We start from the raw sequence: 22,444 nt of genomic DNA, 5'->3' as shown, positions 1-22,444 counted from the left end.
AATTCAATTTCTACGAAGACAAAAAGAAATAAAACACAATATTTTCATTTTGAAACGACTTTCGTCACGCTGCCATTACTGAACTTTATTATATATACTTATGTTTGTCTCATGACGTCATAACTCCACAATGGTGTAGTGGTTAGCGAGTTCGCATTGTAATTCAGAGGTCGTGAGTTCGAACCTCACCTTGACCAGAATTTTTTTTATTTCATTTATTTGTATTATTATGAATTTTGAAAATATTGTATAACTAAAGTCATTCATGTGAAATTTAACATGTGTTTAGTTTTGATGTCAGGTTCCACTGTAGTGCCTGTGTAGTAGTCAGTAGACATAACTTAAAAAAGGAAAGCTTTAGGATCAAAATGTACAGGCATTAAACTATGAAAAGCAAATAATGCTCTTCTCCCCTTTCGCATTAGCTTTAAAATCACTGATTTATTAAAATTATCAAAAAAAAAAAAAAAAAAAAAAAAAAAAAAAAAAAACAATTTGCGATGAATTATCAACAAACATCAAAAAGGTTCTTACTACCAGCCCTATTCTATAGTGCTAAAAGATTAACCACTTTTGGGTTTAAAACAAGCTTTGTACAGTCATGTAAATTATTGTAATTTTCTCATACCAGGCGTCTATTTTAGCAGTATTTTTGACTGAAAGTTGGATACATTCTTCCTTCCAAAAGGACCAAAACTTGACAATAATGACATTTAAAAGAATTACAATAGTCATTTCCTGGATTACGTAAATTCTAATTTCTATTAACTTTGGAATTGGAACATTAACTTTTTACATCAAGTCCTCATTGCATCTACATCTACATCTACATCTTTCACCCAACCGTCGATTTCCGACTATCACTGGGCGGCGCTGTCAGAGAAACAGTTGTTAAAGAAATGATATGTTACAATGTTAAAATAATAAAAGCTAAAAAAGACAGTATGCTACAGTTAAAATGGGGCAGAGGCAATAGAATTACATACTGACCACCGCCAGCCTCTCTCTATAGATACCGAGACTGGGGCTAGATTTAACATAAGTTGGTAGGGAGTTCCAGAGATGGATGGTCCTTGGGAAGTAGGAGTTAGAAAAGTACTGAGTGTGAGACATGGGGATTAAGTAATTTAGGTTTCTAGTTGGAATAAGATGAGATTGATCGACTGCAACTGTCTGGGTCATTATTTTATAAAACATTACTAATGAGTTGTGTAACCTTCTATATTGGAGTGTATTCCATTCTAAAGTTTTCAGCATTTGTGTAACACTACTGGTGTAACTGTAGTCGTACATGACGTACCTAGCAGCTGACCTTTGGACATTTTCGACTTTGCTAGTGAGGGTTTTTTGCCAAGGATGCCAGACGCTTGAACAGTACTCAAGTTGAGGGCGGACATAGGTGTTATAGGCAGCAATTTTGACCTTTTTATTGTCAGTTTTCACATTCCGTTGTATGAAGCGAAGAGTGGAAGTTGCTTTGGAAGTGATATTGTCAATATGTTTGGACCAGTTTAGATCTTTGGAAATGGTTATGCCTAGGTATTTAGCTGCCTCACAAGTTTTTAACTCTATGTTGTGAAGTTTGTAGGGGTAGAACACAGGATTTTTCTTTCTAAAGATTCTAAGGACTTCACACTTGTCCGGGTTGAACTCCATGGACCATGTCTTCTCAACGTTCACACGCAAAGACACAGAATTCCTTTGGCTATTGGCCTAATGAGATTCTGTTAGGTTTGAAATTTTCAAAGTTCAAGCTTTTCAATTTGAAGCAGTTATCATTTTGTGACTGGTTTCCAGTATGATAGTAAGTTATGTAAAATTGTTGATGAAGTACGTGTTAAGAAGAATAACTGAACATATTCAAATATGTTTTTTTTCTTTATCTTGGTACAGATGTTAATCTGTAATCTGTACCAAACTTTCTTTTGATTATATACAGAATATTTGTGGAGTTTTCACATGTCGATAATTAATCTTGATGCAGTCTAAAACATGCATTCAGAAATTATGAATTATCATTAATAAAGAACATAAACTTCCTAAACAAATCCATAATTCTTGATAATTCCAGCACCACTCCTTTAATTTTTAACGGGCACTGGTGATTTTTCATGGGAGCTCTGCCTTTTAGGTAGCACCTAATTTCATATTATTTTTGGCCATGACCATCAGAAAATAAAAATAGCATCAGTTATGGTAGCCAGAACTTCAAATTGGACACTTCTAGGGATTAATTATACTAGATCAAGAAACTGTACTACATGTACCCTGTCCCTTCCATATTCTGTACCATATTAGAAGGTTAGGGTTAGCTTTATATTTTTATTAAATACGTATCTAGAGGTTAAGGGCTATAGATATAACGAAACTATAGAACTACTACAAAATCTAGATCTATAGGCTTCGACTATGTTGTACAGGTCTAGATAAAATATGTTTTATTTAAAGTTGGCAAGAAGGCAACATAAAACAACATAAGCTCTGAGTCTGAAGAGCTTTGAACCATCTAGAACGGTCTCCCAGACTTCTATATCTTGTATTAGTAATCTCCCATTAACATTACCAATAGTCTTCTGGATTAGTCACCCATATGAGTTACGGGTGGTTTACATGTATACACGCAAAAGAAAAGCAAAGGATGTCTAGCACAGCAGCATTTGTACCTCTCAGTCCTCTGTCGGGAACACTGGAAAAGGGCGAGGTGACAAGACAGGGCTGCTCCAGACAGCTAACACTAAAGCATATCATGAATTCTTGTTAGTATAAAAGATAAGCTTACATCTTTGTTTTTGCGTAATGTCTATGTTAAATTACAACGAAAAAAGTGTAGATCAAATATTCCAAAAAAACTATTGACAAATTATCCGGTGTTACATACAATTTGCACGTTGTGATTACCATAAGCGGCATGCGGCATTTAATTTTGCAATGTTTCAAATAATGCTAACACATTTGTATCTAAAAGTTTTTACTGACTGTTGTGACTGAGACGCCGAGACTGATAATTACATCAATTTTTTATAAACTGTGATTGAAAGTAATCAACAGTTAAACGAAAAAGGCCATTTGTCATCCGTTTTCATGGTAGGGATTGTGGCAATTGCGCAGGTAAGCATAGAATAAACAACTACTGAAAGCCGAAGTACATCAGCCAACATGTTTAAATAAAAATTACACACCTTATGGTATTGAGTGACCTTTTAAACAACATAAATTTACCAAAAAGGTAGGGGTCTTGTATAAACCAGTGGTCGAAAATATTTCGATGTTCAGATTGCTTTATAAATTATAAGAAGTATCTAGCCGTCTGGTAACTGGACGCCTAGCCTGCGTTCTAGCCGTCTGGTTATCGGATGGCTAGCAAAATCCTCGGAAGATTTTGTAGCCATCCGGTAATTGATTCCTAATAATAAGTAATAATACCTGTTATTCACTAAAGATATCGCCGGATACTTCTGTCTATCTACGTTGTATGTTATATTGTCATCTTTGACCATGATATAATGGTGCACAAGAAAAAGAAAAGAGAAAAGCATACAGAGTAAGAAAAGAAAAGAAATCGGTTGCAGTTAAGATAAGAGAAAGATAAAAAGCAGTGTACCAAACCACTACACCCCATCAGAGAGACCAATTCGGCTTGCGTGGCGCTACCAGGACACAAGGTCCCGCCGACACAGCTCACTCGTCATTTGAAAGTAAAGTAGTAAGGCATCAGATCCCCTAGAAGGGTTGGGATGACAGCTCCCTCTTGAAGGATACCAGAGAGGGAGCCTCAGCGACGTTGGCTGGGAGTCTGTTCCAAATGGGAATGGTCCTTGGGAAGAAACTGTACTTGAAGTAGTCACTAGATGGAGAGTACTGCTGAAACATATGCTTATGTGCTGCTTGTGTCCTGGAGGTTACTGATTTAAGATATGTGGCTGATGGTATATCCACTAGTTCATTTACAATCTTAAACAATAATGTTAGTTGGGCTTTTTGCCGTCTAGTTTCTAGGGAGTCCCATTCTAGATATTGTAACATGTCTGTCACACTGCTGGTGTTTCTGTATCTGTTTGTTACAAAACGTGCTGCCCTTCGCTGTACCATTTCTATCTGATGTATTTGGTCCTTTTGATGAGGGTTCCAAACTGAGCAGCAGTAGTCCAAATTTGTTAGCTTTCTTTGATATCCTGTCAAAGTTATCAAACTTATCTGCAAACACAATTTTGTGTGAATACAAACTAAAGGTCTCGCATAAATCACTGCATTATTCAACCGATAAAACGAAAGTTTGCGGAAATCAATAATGGCGAGATCGCTGTGACGTCACTCATTAAAATATGACATTTAAATCAATAGCTGATGTGTGATATTCAAAACTTTTAGAAAAACAATAGTTAAGCATTCATAATTAATCCATTTTATTTCGGAATAATAGTCAAAATTAATTAATGACTTGCTTGTTTTACATGCTCCAAGATATTTATTTATAATTTTGTGTTTTAAGAATTAAAGTTCAGGCCGTTAGAAAAACATCACTTTTTACAAATAACATGGACATTCGGAATTTCTAAAAATAGAATATCAAGGGATTTGTATACAAACATGATGTCATTCGTTTTATCGATTGGAAAATCAGATAAGTATTGATATCTTAAGTAAATAACAATTAAAACTATCCCGGCACAACCAGTTTTCGACCGCTTAACAAGCTTTCTGTCCAGTTTTGTACAAATGCATGTCCAAATCTTTGGTTAATTGTCTCACACCTTATATCAGCATAAGTGCTATAAAAGCTTACCAGTTAAGTTTCAAGTTTCTTACTGATCGAATCCCTGGCATGATGATTTTGAAAGCCATCCATAGGAAGTCATGCTGAAAATTTACAAACTAAATCCGACCACGGATGGTATTTTCCTTCCAGCAAAAAGAAACAGCACTAAACTTTTACTGTAGTTTCATTACATCATGCCAAACTTGGAACACTCAAATCGAATCTGGCAACAAACACCAAAAGCAGCATGGCAGATCAATATACTGTAGGTACTCTTGCTTAAATTGGCAGCTAGATTACAGGGGGTAGGGTAAAGTAAATGGCAAACAAAAGTTAGTGTATTATCTAAAGAACTATATTATGTGCTCAATAACTCCAGAGAGTCAGGGTGTCACATCAGCTACATTGATAACTGTCGCAGATAAAATTGTATTATATTATTGCTAAGCTTTTGACACTCCAAATATTTCAAAATGCTTAGAAACTGAAGAAAATTATTGCAAGGACAGGCATCAGGATTGCATTGTCAAAATAATTTAATAATAGTATGCTTCACAGTTTTGTTAGTATATGTTAACAGTCAGGGGTGTAACTGTTTTAAGTTATGTATAATGTAACCTATTTCAGTTACATTTTCAAATATTTTATAACCTGTGTTAGTTATAAAATATAGTTAACTCAGGTAAGTTATTAAAAAAAAATCTTTTTGCAGTTGTTACAAAGTGACCTTTAAAGTGAAATTAGTAGCAAACTGTGGTTAATCAAATTCTCTTTTAGTCAAATCATGACCTGATAAGCATAATGGGATGTTAAGAGCTTTATAGCTTTAAAACTTTTGTGTAAAACTTTATCAGCCTTGCGTAAAAAATTTTACTGCATAGCTGGAAAGATAAAAGTTCAAGGATTCAGGAAATAATTGCATTAGTCTCATTCAAAATGGCACAGGAGGGCTTTGTAATATTTTATGATAACTGAAACAAGTTATGAAAGTATTTAGCAATAACTCAGATGGGTTATAAACTGTGATAACCTGAAACAGTTACACCCCTGACTGGTTAAGGAATATACATTTAGTGCAAAAGATATATAAGTATACTGATATAATTGGTTTAGGTAAGAATAGGTAGTAGCCATGGAAACATGCAGGTTTTTTAGTAATAAGAAAAACCTCATGAAAACATGGTACTGCTATATAAAAGGAATTTATATAAACTTCCAAGTACCAAAACTGAAGGAGAATAGGTTTCTAACATGTTTTGTCTCTGCTATACACAGTGAAACAATCAAAACTGACTTGGCTTGTAAAGATTTTCGTTATACAAAGTCTTAGGCAGTTGAAAATAGGTTGTGGTCAAAAATAGGTTGTTTGGGGATATATAAAATCATTACTTATTCTTTAAGAAATCAATTACCAGCGGCTAGAAAATCCCCTGAGAATTTGCTAGCCATCCGGTAACCGGACGGAAGAATGCTGGCTAGGTGTCCGGTTACCGGATGGCTAGACACTTTCAGTTTTATATTTGTGACTGGCAATCTAAACGTCAAAACTTTGAAGGACCAAAATAATGGAGGATGAATCACAGTACATAGTCATGTAAAGTTACTGGTTTTATTGCTTGCGCATATTTGCGTGTATACATAATTATGTTTAAATCACCAGAAAATTCAGAATTTTGGATATTATTTGATAATTTTACATAAATCAATGAGGAATTGAATCCCCTTTTGATACATGTAAGTTTTATTTGAATTTATGGCCAATTCGTGAAATAATCAGCATTTATACCTATAGCACGTAAAGTGTCGGCAGCGATAAAAATTTCATCAGAAATTGCTTCATCTATTTTGGTCTTTCGAGTGTTTGACGTGAGTGGGGATATTGCCCATATGAAAAAATTATCTCAATATTTCCTAGGATCGCGTCAAGTTAGTTGGACTAACCAGTGGTCATAAAAAGCTGGTTGAAAATGTCTTGTTTAAGATCATTCTGTGTTCAAATAATTGATAAGTGGAATAACTTGCAAGACAATATTGTCAATGCAATTGAAATCTTATTTCGATAAATATCATGGTGATACTAGATTTGATACCACTAACATTTATTATCAGCCACCATTATTGTATCGTTCAACCTCATTAAACACATGAAGTGTATTAAAAAGGTTAGAAATTGATGTAGAAGAAGAGTACCAGAACTCAAGAAGATTCTACAAGACAATACAGTCATGTATCTCAGAAGAGGTTTGAAAACTCTTAATCCAGTATCTCCTTTGCCAAAGCATCAAGATGCAGCTACCCGTAAACCAGGGTTCAAATTTTCTACTTGATAAATGAAACACAGCTTGCATTTTCAATCGGCAATATACAACTCAATGAGTGTAAGGTACCCAAATATCCTTCTAAACTTCCATTTGCTCTATTGTAAATTATAGGTTCTAAGGATTTCTAATAAACACTATACATGCCTTAAACTTCATGATATTGTTATGGGTATGCATACTTGTAAGCAATTAAATACAGTGCATGTAAATAAAAGAATTATCAAAGTTAACCTTTTGTTAATGATCCCTAGCTTTCTAAAATAGACGAAATACAGTGCAATAACTGCGATTTGTCAAAGAAGGAACAGCTTTTAAGATTGTAGATTGAAAATGCCAATCATTTGGTGTAAAATTTTCACTCACAAATAAATGCAAGTTCTTATAAGGTCTCAAACTCACAATTTGAAATCTTCACCTACATTTTGGGAGTATGAGAGTTTAAATTCAAACCCAGCTACCATCATGAGAAACAAACTTGGTGAGCAGATTGTAGAAGCCAGACAAACTGACACAAGACTTAACTTGTTACTTTTTATAAAATTTTTCACTGCTTAGTTGAAGTCCTATTGCCTGGCCATCATTCCTTGTACACCCAATGGGAATGAGTCAACAAAATCCATTCCCTTGAATAGTGACCAGATATGTTCCTCTTGTCTTGCTAATTGTTTTAAATTTTCTTTTATATGAATATGGGATATCCCTTTTTCACATGTTGTTTCATTTGTAGGCAACCTGTTTTTTGATAGCTTCAACCAGGCCATACACAAATTGTAACCTTTTAATTGACCTTATGACATGCTGTTCTCAACTTCTAAAGCTTTTGACAATTACCAATTTTTTTCCATCTTTTTTCTGGAGCTGACATGCATATAATACCAGAGTTTCAAGATCAGTAAAAGAAAGACAGACAAGACATATAGGGTCAGTTGATTGTATATTGCTCTTTTTTTGTTCCAGATCTAGGTGTACATATGATGGCAGATAGGTATGGACACATCAACTACAACATTCTGTAGATTTTCTCCTTTGAGAACACCAAATATACAAAAAAAAAGTTTGAAAAAGGTACTTTTTATTTTTAACCAGGTTTTTGAAAAAAAAATGTTATTAATATTTTAGACTCACTTGTTTTTCAAAACCAGTATATGTGAAATGATATTTGAAGTTGACAGAAGACTGGAAAAGTATTTAACTCTTTTTAGCTCATCTGATTTTTTGAAAAAAAATGATGAGTTATTGTCATCACTTGAGCGGTTGTCGGCGTCGGCGTCGGCGTCTGCGTCGGCGTTGCCTGGTTAAGTTTTATGTTTAGGTCAGCTTTTCTCCTAAACTATCAAAGCTATTGCTTTGAAACTTGGAATACTTGTTCACCATCATAAGCTGACCCTGTATAGCAAGAAACATAACTCCATCTTGCTTTTTGCAAGATTTATGGCCCCTTTTGTACTTAGAAAATATCAGATTTCTTGGTTAAGTTTTATGTTTAGGTCAACTTTTCTCCTAAACTATCAAAGCTATTGCTTTGAAACTTGGAATACTTGTTTACCATCATAAACAGACCCTGTACATCAAGAAACATAACTCCATCTTGCTTTTTGCAAGAATTATTGCCCCTTTTGGACTTAGAAAATCAGTTTTCTTGGTTAAGTTTTATGTTTAGGTCAGCTTTTATCCTAAACTATCAAAGCTATTGCTTTAAAACTTGCAACACTTGTTCACCATCATAAGCTGACCCTGTACAGCAAGAAACATAACTCCATCCTGCTTTTTGCAAGATTTATGGCCCCTTTTGGACTTAGAAAATATCAGATTTCTTGGTTAAGTTTTATGTTTAGGTGAACTTTTTCTCTTAAACTATCAAAGCTATTGCTTTGAAACTTGCAACACTTGTTCACCATCATAAGCTGACCCTGTACAGCAAGCAACATAACTCCATCCTGCTTTTTGCAATAATTATTGCCCCTTTTGGACTTAGAAAATCATTTTCTTGGTTGAGTATTATGTTTAAGTATACTTTTCTCCTAAACTATCAAAGCTATTGCTTTAAAACTTGCAACAGTTTTTCATCATCATAAGTGGACACTGTACATCAAGAAACATAACTCTATCCTGATTTTTGCAAGAATGATGGCCCTTTTTAGACTTAGAAAATCATGGGTAGGACAATATTTCTATTATACAAAAAAAATCAGATGAGCGTCAGCACCCGCAAGGCGGTGCTCTTGTTTTTAAATCGATATTCTGGTTCATGCTGCCCATTTAATGGCTGTTGGCACCAAAAATATATCTTTTAATTAAGCGCTTGTTAGTATTATTTTTATAGATGAAATATTTTTTGGGGCCACTCAATTTAGAGTGTAGCAAACAGCTTGATTCCAACATACTGTTGAGGATAAAGAACTGTAGAGGTAACTGATTAGTACAGAAAAAGATGGCACGGTAATTAAGATTTTTGTTGACATGTCACTTCATACACCAGGGCTCAACAAATTGTTTAAAAGCAGGTCGTTCTGCAGGAAAAGCTGCTTAGAATTTTCAGTATTCAACCTGCAATTAACTAGAGAGAACAGATTTTTATGCTTCCCGAAGGGGAAGTTTATAGTCCATGCATCCCTCCCACATCTCTTGTCCAGAGTATTTCTCAGCAACCAGAGATTGTAATTTAGCAAAACTTCATAGGAAGCTTCACCATTGGGAGGAGATGTGCATATTATCTTTGTGTTCCGGTCTGATGATTTTTCTCAGAGTTTGCTCTTTGATTATTCAGCAATAGTATTCTGTAGCACAATTCTTGTCTGGAGTTTTTCTTAACAACCACCTGTTGGAATTTAGTGAAACATTATAGGCAGCTTCTCTATCAAGAGGAGCTGCGTATATTATTAATTACAATATGTGTTCTTGTATAGCGTTCCATCGAAGGAAAAAAGATTTGACTGTCAATATTTCAGTTTTCTGCTTTGTTCCATATATTTAAAGTATGACTCGCCCATGAAGGACGTCAGTGACACAGAATCTTTAGCATCTGTTGTAACCTCAGAGATTCGTAGCATTGCACATGCTGTAAGCAATAGACTGAAGAAAAGTTCTGATATTGGCATGATGTCATCGGATGATGATCTTTTCATATCCCAGGTAAAACTTGCTGTTGAAATGGTTCGTATGTTAACTAAACAGGTCTTAAAACACAAGTATTGTCACTCCCCTGAATAACATTACCCCAGATAGCATTACCTCTGACAACAGTATACGCATACTGCAGAATTGTTGACAATACATAATATTGTTTAAGATTTGGCAACAATACTTGTATATCTCAGAAGAGATAATTTTCAGATATATAGTTGATTAGCAGTCGGGACAGTAAATTTAGCTTTATAACACCAGAGGGGACTATAGGAATGCCATCCATCTGTCCAATCTTAAATTTGCATACTTAAGTGGCTATAGAAACAATAGGTGACTGCACTTTTTCTATGGTGTTATTCATTCCATAAGCTTTTATGTGGTTATTTTACTTTAACCTGGCTAAAAGAACAATAGAGAGAACAAAAGAGTAGCCATATGTAGGAACGTCCGTCCGTCCACAAACCTGGATCCTGCAATAACTCAAAAGTATTGAAGCTAGGTTCATAAAACTTGGTATATATATATAGAGGGCAATATGTAGATTATGCATGTACATGACTTGTGCTTCTAGGTCAAAGGTCATGATCACTTTTGAAGGTCAATTAAAAATTGTTTCTGCTCCAAAACTTTGATTATCTTAGTGCTATACACAAATATTCCCCGTGGTGAGACAACGTGACACGCACATGACCCATGATTGTCTGTAAAAGGTCAAGGTCACTGTTCAAGGTCAAGTAAAAATTTGTTTCTGCTCCATTATTGTTAATTGCTTTGAAGGGTTCTTTTAGTACTACACAGGAATGTTCGCCATGATTAGACTATATGTCACGCACATGACCCATGGTTGTTGGTCAAAGGTCAAGGTCACTATTGAAGGTCAAGTAAAAATTTGTTTTTGCTCTATTACTTTTAACTGCATTGAAGGATTTTTAGTACTAGACAGAAATGTTTCCCATGATAATGATTTAATAGACTATGTGTCACACACATGACCCATGGTTGTCAGTCAGAGATCAAAGTCACTGTTGAATGTCAAATAAAAAAAAATTTCACCGGTAAGGGACTTCTATATTGCCACTGCAATACTTGGCCGCTTGTTTAACAATCTTTAACAAATCTTATTAATTTGCAGATGATCTTGGGAAGTAATTACAATTTCTTCAACAATTTTCTGATTTACTTTTTGTGCTAATCCATGATGAGTGTTATTTTTGTATTGTTACAGAGCAAGAAAGTTGCTAGCCCAGTAAAATCAGCAAGGAAGAGGACAGTTTCTGACAGCAACTCAGACTCTAGTAGTCTTGATACCAGCTCAGATTCTGAACCTGATACTGTGAAATCACCAACTTCTAAAAACCCAAAAATGTTATCACCTAAAAAACGTGTAAAACTTGAAAGTGAAGTTATTAGTTCAACAAAAAAGTTAAAATCTCCTATTAAATCCTCAAGTAAGTCCAAAAGAAAAGAGAAAGATCATGAGATAAGTGAGGATTCTGAGGATTCCTCATTCTCAGAACATAACTCTCCAAAAGGGATGGAGAGTAGTGTAAGTAGTGTGCTCACCTCTACTACTGACTCTTCAAAAGGAAGGAGAGGAAGTGTAAGCAGTGTGGCTTCTTCAAGCTCTTCAGAAGAAAGGAAGAAAAAGTGTGACTCTGATTCAGCAGACAGTGATAAAGGTGATTCAGATAGTGACAGTAGTAGTGAATCCATAGAAAAAAGAAAAAAGGTGAAAAAGAAAAAAAATAGGGCACACAATACATCTGAGGATTCAGATTTTGAAACCAGGATGCCAAAGGCAAAGAAAAATCATGATAAAAGTAAATCTGTTGTTAGCAAGGAGTCATCACTTGGTAAAAGTGGTAGCGAAAAGTTATGGTATGTATACATGACTTAATAGGATTACATTTGGCTTTCACAGTACAGTATCTTATGAGCCAAAAATAGTTTGATGTGATAGGTGTATATTGTGACTGACAGTTTTCTTCAGCACATGTTGTATAAAATTTGGCAAACATTTAATATAAAGCATGTAATCTTTAGATACCTAATGAAGAAAGACTGATTTGATTAAAAAAAAAGTGGGGCATGCACTAAATGAAGAAAGTATTATCTCACTGTAAACTTTCCTTATCTTTTAATTGCAGGTATAAGATACCAGAAAATTTTGAAATAGACACATCTCCAAAATATTTAACTAAATCAGAAGTGCAAGGGAAACAACTCTGGTTGATAACAGCTCCAGATGATGTAAGAAAAGTTAGCCACTGGCGGAATTCTTGAATTTACTTAAATATTAAATTAAACTATTAATTTTTAATTAACCTTTAGTCTGCTGACGGCAAGTGATTCTGCTTTTGCGACCAGTGCAGAACAAGATCAGCGTGCACATTTGTGCAGGCTGATCATGGTCTGCACTGTTTGCTATTCAGTCAGTAAATTTTCAGTGAACACCCCTTCGAAATATAAATGGTATTGCCCAAATTGAATGATGGACCAGCCCATTTTAGAAATTTAGCAGGGTAAGGATTAAAACAAGTATGAAACTGATTATCTTTCTTCAGTGTGTATGATATAGTATAAAATTTCAAATGTTTGGAAGAAATGATTTTCAAACTGTGTAAGTACCAAATTCTTGGGGTTGGAAATTACCTTTATTTTACAGTTAGTAAAAAACTTGACAATTTTGTATTGGCAGAATGAAAGACGCATATTTTTTCTGATATTTGGTCTGTGCCTCAGGATATACTTGCCCATTATTGGCATTGCAAACAACATTTATCACATATCTGTATGCTTCCTTTATGAGATAAAAAAAGAAAGATTTTATAAAAAGGACATTTTTCAGAAGGATCTGGGATATCGGAGATAAAAAAAAAAGATTCATCTGCAAACTGAGGACATTTCAAGAAGTGTCATAAATATACACAATTGTATTGCTTCTTAAAATAGAATGAGCAAGTACACTTGTAGCAACTTACAAAATTTTGTCAGTAGATGAAGTTACAGCTTGCATTCTGCAAAGTCTGCTTGGATTTCAAACCCCTGAATCATGTCTTCAACTCAAACTAAATACTAATTCCAGATGTTAGCATATTGTGTGTTACGACCTCTTCAATGTACTATTTATAGAATGAGTGTCAAGAGTTGGACTTTGTTCTGAATGTGTATATTTAACTTTCAGTTTGATATATCAGTATTGCATAGACAGAAAATAGACCTGACTGGTTCCAGTATAATAACAGATGAAGAAGCTGAGGTGAGATATTGGTTAGTGGAAGGACATGGAGTAATAATTACATCAAACCTTTTTACGCGATAAAATGTAGGGATTATGCATGTGAAAACCAAGGGATTCTGAAGACGTTAAAACACGAAATGAACATGTGCTAACGATATTCTAGCATAAAATGCGAAAAAAACCTAATAAATGATTACATCCTCCCTCAGCGTCATGAAACTTCCATGAAATGTGCAGGAATATTTGAGTTGTTCTTTCACGTTGATGTCATTTCTATTTGAATTATCTGTTAAAACATCCCCGGAAAGTGACAAGAACAGCAGTTTTATGCTAGAAGAACTGTTTGTACATCATAGACCCAAACATCATGACAGCTCACTGAAAATAAATATGACACAAAACAAGCAAATTTTTGTTGAATATCGCGTTAGAATTTCATCAATATATCTAAAAAGTTGGATATATTATTATTTCTTATATTCATCTGCACCTTGAATGCAACACTGGCTTAAAGCAGCAATGTATACTATCTGGATTGTCTAATATGGACTAATAATTTCTTATGATCCATAGTGTTATCACAGGATTAAAAGTGCATTTTCTCTGTAAAAAAATCTTATCAGAAACATCTTCCTTGGTGATGCATAGGTAGTTGATCCTATATGTCTTAGTTTGAAATGTTTCATTTTTTAGCTCCACTATTTGGAGAATAGGGGTGCTATTCTGCTCGCCCTGTCGTCGGCGTTCGCATCAGCGTGAGCTTTCTTGGTTAAAGTTTTTCGGCAACCTTTGTGTTTCTGTCATATCTTTGTTACTATTGCTTATATCTTACTGTAAGTTCACATAAACATTGTCCAGCATACAAACAAAAGTATGCGCTGGGGCTGGGCCCATTATACATAAGGTCAAGGTCACCAAGGTGTTATACTTATGTTATTTTAAGGTTAATGTTTTTCGGCAACCTTTGTTTTTTTTGTCATATCTTTGTTACTGTTGCTTATATTTTACTGTAAGTTCACATAAACTTTGTCCAGCATGCAAACAAAGTATGTAAAGGGGTTGAGCCCATTATACCCAAGGTCAAGGTCACCAAGGTGTTACACTGAAGGTTATTTTTATGCCCCGGAAGGGAGGCATATTAGTTTTCAACTGTCCGTCCGTTCTTTCGTTCGTTCGTTAGTTTGTTCGTTCGTCACAACGTTAACTTTTTGCATGAAGGCACTTTACTCGCGAACCACTGCACCCAGGACCTTCAAACTTCACCTGCTGATAGTACTTATTGAGTACACGACCCGTACTGACTTTGGGGTCAAAGGTCAAGGTCAAGGTCAAAGGTGAAGGAGCTGCAGGAGGCATTTGTCACCATTAGTGACAGCTCTTGTTCAGGTTAATGTTTTTCGGCAACCTTTGTTTTTCTGTCATATCTTTGTAACTATTGCTTATATCTTACTGTAAGTTCATATAAACATTGTCCAGCATACAAACAAAGTATGTGCAGGGGCTGAGCCCATTATACCCAAGGTCAAGGTCACCGAATTGTTATACTTGGAATTATTTTCATGTTAATTTTTTCCGAAAGCTTCGTTTGTAGACATATCTTTTGATTTTAAAAGATAATGACTTGAAATTAAAAATATTTCTTTATAATCATCATTTGCATGTGTGGTTACAATCCCCATAACTCTAATTGTATTTTTGACAGAATTATGCCCCTTCCAAACAAAGTTTTTTTGCAATCTTCGCTTTCTAGATATAACTTTAGTACACTATAAGATAATGACTTGAAACTTAAAATGTATCTCTGTCATCATCATCATCAGCATGTGTGATAACAATCCCCATAACTATTGATTTGTATTTTTAACCAAATTATGCTCCTTTTATATTAAATGTTTTCACAAACTTTGTTTTCTGGACAGAACTTTGGTACTACATATGTATATAAGATAATGACTTGAAATTCATTTTACTGTCAAATCGCTGAATAGTGGAATGCACTGTCTTACGGACAGCACTTGATATTTAGACTATTACCTCCCTTGCGAAGATAACTAGATAAATGCATTATTGAACATTGATATTTTTATAATCATACGACTGCTCAAATATGCTTTTATCAGTGTAAACAAAACTTTCACAAAAGATTTGAAAAGGACCAAGCAATGAACTTTTTAATTGCTCGTTTAAAAAATGGGTCTTATTATGTTTTCACCCTTACGGGGTGGGTGGGCAGGCTAGCATGGGGTGTTGCAGGCAGAAAAATTGGAATTAAATGAAACTTATACAAAGTGAGTATCTCCTTAAAATCTATGCCAAGATCAATAACAAGCCAGTTTGGACCAGTATCTGTAGAGTTACGGTCCTTGAATAGGTCAAAATTGACATATTGGCTCGATAACTAGAGTAATTGCTTTTTGATGTCAATAATACTGATACAGAAGATGTATTACTGTAAAATCTAGGCCAAGTGTGATAACCAGCCAGTTGGATTAGTATCTCGAGAATTATGGCCCTTGAATTACTCAAAATTGCAAAAGTTGACAGTGTCTGCTCTTTAACTTAACTTGAGTATTTCAATTCCAGTGTTCAATAATTTAGTCACAATGTTAATATGCATAGTATCTCTGACATGATCAATGACCAGCTGGATAGTCCCAGTCTGTCTTGAGTTATGTCCCCTGAATTACAAAAAAAATGCAAACATTGACAGTGTCCGATTAAAAACTTTAGCTCTTCTTATTCAATGTTCCACAAACGTTAATGAGTACAGTATTTTAAAAGTCAAAAGTAGTTTGTGGAGAATGGCACTATTATTTGTTATGTTTTTCTTACGTTGAAGAATTATGGTACTGTTTCTATATCTGAGTCTGTATAAGAAGTGGTTGATGAAGTGACTATATGTACAGACAGACTGTGTGTTGAATGACTTAGTTTCAGCAGATGCAAAACAGTTTTAAGTATTTATATTTCCAGAACAAGAAACAGTTTGAACTGCTTATATTTTCAGTAAAAGAAACAGTTTGAACTGTTTATATTTCCTGAACGAGAACAGTTTGAACTACTTATATTTTCAGAATGAGAAACAGTTTAAACTTTTTATATTTCCAGAACAAGAACAGTTTGAACTGTTTATATTTCCAGAATGAGAACAGTTTGAACTGTTTATATTTCCAGAACGAGAACAATTTGAACTCTTTATATTTTCAGAACGAGAAACAGTTTGAACTGTTAATATTTCCAGAATGAGAAACAGTTTGAACTACTTATATTTTCAGAATGAGAAACAGTTTAAACTTTTTATATTTCCAGAACAAGAACAGTTTGAACTGTTTATATTTCCAGAATGAGAACAGTTTGAACTGTTTATATTTCCAGAACAAGAACAGTTTGAACTGTTTATATTTCCAGAATGAGAACAGTTTGAACTACTTATATTTCCAGAACGAGAACAATTTGAACTCTTTATATTTTCAGAACGAGAAACAGTTTGAACTGTTAATATTTCCAGAATGAGAAACAGTTTGAACTGTTCATATTTTCAGACCAAGAACAATTTGAACTCTTTATATTTTCAGAACGAGAAACAGTTTGAACTGTTTATATTTCCAGATCGAGAAACTTTTTGAACTCTTTATATTTCCAGAACAAGAACAGTTTGAACTGTTTATATTTCCAGAACGAGAAACTTTTTGAACTGTTTATATTTCCAGAACGAGAAACAGTTTGAACTGTTTATATTTCCAGAATGAGAAACAGTTTGAACTGTTTATATTTTCAGAAGAACTTTTTGAATTCTTTATATTTCCAGGATGAGAAACAGTTTGGACTGTTTATATTTCCAGAACGAGAAACAGTTTGAACTATTTATATTTCCAGAACGAGAACAATTTGAACTATTTATATTTCCAGAACGAGAAATAGTTTGGACTGTTTATATTTCCAGAACAAGAAACAGTTTGAACTACTTAATTAAATATATTTCCAGAACGAGAACAATTTGAACTATTTATATTTCCAGAACGAGAAGCAGTTTGGACTGTTTATATTTCCAGACCGAGAAACAGTTTGAACTGTTTATATTTTCAGAAGAACTTTTTGAATTATTTATATTTCCAGGATGAGAAACAGTATGAAGTTGTTGCTAGACCAATTACTAGCCAGGTATGTTTAAACCTTAAATACATTCTTACTGCACAGTTTCAATATCACTCATGTTCATTTGTACCTTTATGTTAAAAAGAGATTAGATTTAAGTTACTTGAAATTCATTCAATTATTTTAAAGACCATACATGTAATCAGGTATTTTGTTGGGTTTTAAAGTATAGTCACCTGGTTTAGTTGTCACCTGCATGCCTTGTGAACATGTTCAGAACTTTTAAGTCAATAAAATGACCCTTTATGTACCAGTAGCATGGTTATCAAACACAGATAGCTGCCAGCAAAGACCACCAAAAATGCTCTAAAACAAAAATATTTGATATATACTAGTGTACCATTACATTAAATTTGCTTAAAGTTAAGATGATTTAATTTACAAATAGCAGGTGTTTGTTCATTGCCTTTTTTTCAGCTTATACCCCGATTTCACAATAGATTATACACAAACAAGCAAAGATTTTGAGTTAGATGCATCAGTTCGGGAAATTAAAAAATAATCAAGGCCAGGGAATTTTGAAAGTGTTAGATGCATTTTGAAGTTTGGAAAATGTCAAGAAATTTTCTTTTTCTAGCTGTCAGTTGTGACATTTTAATTTCTGAAAATAGATGAAAAATCCACTATTTCTTGTTTCCTAAAATGGCTGGGTTTTTTTGTTTGTTTTTTTTTACCAAAACCATGACGAAATTATATAATACCGTGTACATTAGATTCGGTCTTAGCATGTTTTGAATTTATGGTTTTGTTTAGATGTTTCAAAAAAGTAATTAAGTATGTTAAATCTTACAACTATGACTCACCCCTTGCTTGCTCTAGCATCCACAGCTTGAGTACCAGTTGACAATTATTGTTGTTCCCAGCTGTTTTATGTTTTCCTTGCTTGGATTATCCGAAAACCCTTTATAACTCAAGCTTTTTGTTCATCCTCTTTTGACTTCAAATGATCTGTGTTTTACTGTATTCAGGGAACTAGACAACTTTTGGGGACAGGTACCCATACCCTTAGAAGGGGAATTTTTCGACATTTTAAGAAGAAAAGGGGAAGTTTAAGCCATGTATATGTAACTACTTTTCACACTTATTAATACTGTTTTCAATCATTTCTGACTGATGTGACTATATTGCAACAGTAATCTTCCTAAGAGGCACTATATAATATTAAAAGAAAGAGTTGATATCTATTTGTGTCAAACAACCTATCATCAGGGGAATTTTCTTTTGAGAAAGGGGAAAAAATATATTATTTTAGGAGGGGAATGGTACCCATATTCGGCCCCAAAAATGGCCAAACGAGTGCCCTGGTATTATATACTTTTCAGATGCCCAGTTTCAGCAGTGCAGCATCACAGTCGTCTGGTAGTGAGGAGTTTATCCTTGGTGCGTAGATGATAATTATAATTTCCTATTGACCCTGTGTTCTGTCCATCAAATCTCCTAAATGGTGGGGCCTCAGTGGTCAAGTGGCAAAGATCACTGACTTTGAGTCACTAGCCCCACACCGATGTGGGTTCGAGTCTCACTCGGGTCATTGAATTCTTCATGTGAGGAAGCCATCCAGCTTCGTCCATCATCTGTCCATCCGTCTCATCTGAAATTTCATTTATACCATCACATGGACTTGGACAATCAGTTTAGATACATATTGACTGAATTTATGACAAATTACCTCCCTTTATTTTTTATGTAAATGAATATACATTAGCAGCTTCTAATGAGATTGGTTTTAAATGTTATTTATGTCTTCCAGGGTAAGGAATAGTCATGCTAGTGCAAAAATGCAACATTTGAGCCTAGGACCCTCAAACTTTGTATGGAGATTGGCCCTGACTAGTACGTGACCCATAGGTCAGGAGGGACTGTTACAAGAAAATATTTATCCTGATGATATTTAATGTGTATGCCTATGTGATCTATGTCAAAACTTGATCTTATCATTAAGTGCAATGGTACTCAGGTGAGCGGTATAGGGCCATCATGGCCCTCTTGTTTTAGGTTTGAAGTTTAAAGGTGAAGGTCATTTGAAGATCAAGGTCATCTGTTTATAGTAAAGTTTGTAGCTAATGCCACAAGGTTTGTTGAGTGTGAATAAAAACTAAACTGGGTCATTCATGTTGGCTGTAGGACCAAAATGTTCTGTATTAAGGTTTTAAGTTTGAAGGTGAAGGTCATATGAGAGTCGAGGTCATTTATATATACGTCATTTTGTAGGAGTATGAACTAAATCGGATCATTAATGTGGGCTGTAGGCGAAATGGTAAAATCTGGTTCTTACAAATGGACTAATGGACAAATGGACGGACAGTTCAATAATCACTATATGGCCTGGGGCATAAGAACTAGTTGTCTCTTTAGGGAAGTCAATACTATACACATACCTCAATAGTATAGTAGGTATGGCTATCCTGCTTATAAGTGAAGACTGGTTTTCTAGCCTGTTTATTGGTTGCCTGCATATTCTGTAAAATCATTTAATTTCAAGAGCATAAAAGTTCTTGGTTTTTTTTCCAAAATGGCAGTTTTGTTGGGATAGGAAGTCCTGGATTACATTATTTAAAGATATAATGAATGGAAAATTTATGTGTTCATTTTGATGATATTTATGGATTAACAACCACGAAATGTATGAAAATTAGTCCTCCACAAAGATTGATGGTTTTACAGTACCTTATCAGCTTCTTTACTTAATGTTGTATGAAATTACCTCTGATATTGTAACTTTAACAGAATCACACTTTACCCTACAGGGTCAGAGATAAGTGGTCAACTGCAAGTAATAGGTTGGATCCCATGTATGCCCCAAGTGGAATTGGCCGTATCTCCCCCAAAGAAACACAGAGTACCGGAAGACCTTAAACCAACATTCGTACCATTTGGGTCAAGTAAGTAGTTGTATATCCAGTAGTTTTTATCTAACTCTGCATAGCTGCAGAAGTAGAGTACCTGATGCTTGACTGGGACTTTGTGGTCACTGTGTTGATGAATCACGGCATGATTTGCTTGTTTGTCATAGTATTTTTGATTAATACTCTTAAAATCAACCTTAAAGTGACATGGCTCCAGATCAGCATGAAAATTTGAGTTTCTTTTTACATTAGAAGGGAATTGAAATTACACGTTTAAATTGGTAAACTGGTATTGTTTAAATAGTTATTTTTATTTGCATGACACAAAGTACAGCTAAATTTCTTCTATTTTGTAACAAAGTTCAGTGTCATGACAAGTGCATTTTGAGAGTTTTCTACATAGCTTATTCACAACAAAGGTGCTGTTGAAGATAACAAGTTCCTAAAACATAGGGAATCACTTATTAATGTCTTTCAGTTGGCAGGTAATAACCCCAGAAGGTATTTTTAGAATTTAGAAAAATTTGGTGTGCTTTCAGATCTTTTAAGGAAAGATTTTCAGAGAGTGTAGTTAGGAAATTTCCACATTATGATGATGTTTGATACCTTACAAAAAACTTATGAAACAATTTTGTGATGTTTTGAGCAACTATGACTTTCAACAGTTTAATAAAATGTTATTGTTGGTGGTTAACCTTTCCTTCCTGTTGTATTCCAGAATCACCAAATAGACAGAATGGTGAAGAATGTCATAGTATTGAAAAGGTAGAGAAGCACAAGAAAAAGAAGAAAAAGAAAGATAAAAGAAAAAAGTAATTGTAAAAGATAATGCTTCATCAGACAGGTGCTACATTTGTAAATGGAAAAGTGATTTTACTGTGAAACTATTTGATATTCTGGTACTGATGATAAACCCGGACAGATGATAAAGTTGACCACCTTGGAATTATTCCATTTCAATCAGTTATTTATAAAATTGAACAGGCCATCTAATAGCAACCACTTACAACACCAACTGGAGTAAACAAGAACAAAATTGGTAAATATTCTGTATAAATAAATGACTTACATTTATCTGTATAACAAGAAAATATTTATCCAAAATTACTGGTGGGTGGTGGGGGTGGAGAGGGTGTTTTTTATGCATGCTCACTGTCAACACATAAAGGCCTGACATTGGGTCAGTTTTCATTATTTGATCCGGAATGACTGTTGCAGCATTTTTGGGAAAGTTTCAATATAAAACTATGAGGAAAGTTTTGTAAATGACAAAGTGGTCAAATTTATCATCAGTCAACGTTCGTACAGTTCCCATTTTAAATACCCCTTTCAGGGCCTCACTTCATGTGAGTTTGCTTACTAAACATAAATTTGAATTATGTAATGTTTTCAGCAAATGTTAAGCTTTATTTTGATACCAACCATTGATAACAATTTGCAGGAATAAAGAAGTTGCAGGTAAAAAGCCTCATTTTCTGTTCGGGTTTATCATCAATACCAGTTTATGTTTTCATTCAAATTTTCTTTCAAAGTTTCTAACACCAATATAATTGCAGTAGAATGCCAGTTATTATGTATAATTGTTCATGTATATTTTACTGAGTAAAAAAGTGAAGAGTAACAAGTTTGTATTTATTATGTTACTTTCCAAGTTTTGAAGTGCTAAAAGTCACCATTTCTTTTGTCACTTCCTGACACTATTTCATCAAAGTTTAAAGGAAATGTCAGCAATAAGCTGGGAAATTGGTGACAACATTTGCTTGCAGGGCCTTGGAACCTCAGATAGTTTGCACACATACAACTATGGACGTTGAGTGTATGTCACATGTGTTGGTGTATGTTCCTGGCTCAATACAATAAAAAACTGTCCACTTGTCGTTATGTGGTCTTCATCAGTCTGGATCATACCATATAAGATGACATCACAAGATGCAGACTGCCTTGGCTTGTTCCTTAGAAAAAGTGGAGTGTCTGTTTAGTATAGCCTGCACATACACAG

At 34.4% G+C, this 22,444-nt stretch overlaps 2 protein-coding genes across 5 annotated transcripts in view; one reads left to right on the top strand and one right to left on the bottom strand.

Annotated features, from left to right (window-relative positions):
- Positions 1 to 2,879, bottom strand: part of LOC123529462 (uncharacterized) — a 70,200-nt gene extending 67,321 nt beyond the window's left edge. The window contains exon 1 of one of the 2 annotated variants that reach the window (XM_045309797.2): positions 2,780 to 2,879. The gene's annotated coding sequence lies outside the window, so the exon portion shown is untranslated. Of the gene's footprint in view, positions 1 to 2,663 lie in introns of both variants that reach the window. The other variant, XM_045309798.2, reaches the window with a different exon arrangement.
- LOC123529464 (uncharacterized) lies at positions 2,678 to 22,069 on the top strand. 3 transcript variants are annotated; one of them, XM_045309803.2, is made up of 10 exons: positions 2,678 to 2,756; positions 8,035 to 8,142; positions 10,054 to 10,209; positions 11,429 to 12,081; positions 12,351 to 12,453; positions 13,388 to 13,462; positions 17,561 to 17,605; positions 18,922 to 18,979; positions 20,347 to 20,481; positions 21,164 to 22,069. In XM_045309803.2, the coding sequence occupies exons 2-10, from the start codon at positions 8,065 to 8,067 to the stop codon at positions 21,259 to 21,261; spliced, it is 1,401 nt and encodes a 466-aa protein (XP_045165738.2). In that variant the 5' UTR covers positions 2,678 to 2,756; positions 8,035 to 8,064; the 3' UTR covers positions 21,262 to 22,069. The 3 variants fall into 3 exon arrangements, 2 of the variants coding, with proteins under 2 accessions (XP_045165738.2, XP_045165736.2); XM_045309801.2 differs by lacking the exon at positions 2,678 to 2,756 and adding an exon at positions 2,906 to 3,108; XR_006682147.2 differs by lacking the exons at positions 2,678 to 2,756; positions 18,922 to 18,979 and adding an exon at positions 2,903 to 3,108.
- Positions 22,070 to 22,444: the final 375 nt, after the last annotated feature.

This window comes from Mercenaria mercenaria, chromosome 13, assembly GCF_021730395.1.
Source record: "Mercenaria mercenaria strain notata chromosome 13, MADL_Memer_1, whole genome shotgun sequence".
NCBI classification, from domain to species: Eukaryota; Metazoa; Mollusca; class Bivalvia; order Venerida; family Veneridae; genus Mercenaria; species Mercenaria mercenaria.
This window is presented reverse-complemented; position numbering and strand designations above follow the sequence as displayed.

Bases quoted from the DNA above. Each gene is read 5' to 3' on its own strand.
- LOC123529464 (XM_045309803.2), top strand. From the start codon at position 8,065: ATGGACACATCAACTACAACATTCTGTAGATTTTCTCCTTTGAGAACA. The intron at 12,082-12,350 runs GTATGTATACAT...TTTTAATTGCAG, and splicing joins AGTGGTAGCGAAAAGTTATG to GTATAAGATACCAGAAAATT. The intron at 20,482-21,163 runs GTAAGTAGTTGT...GTTGTATTCCAG, and splicing joins ATTCGTACCATTTGGGTCAA to AATCACCAAATAGACAGAAT.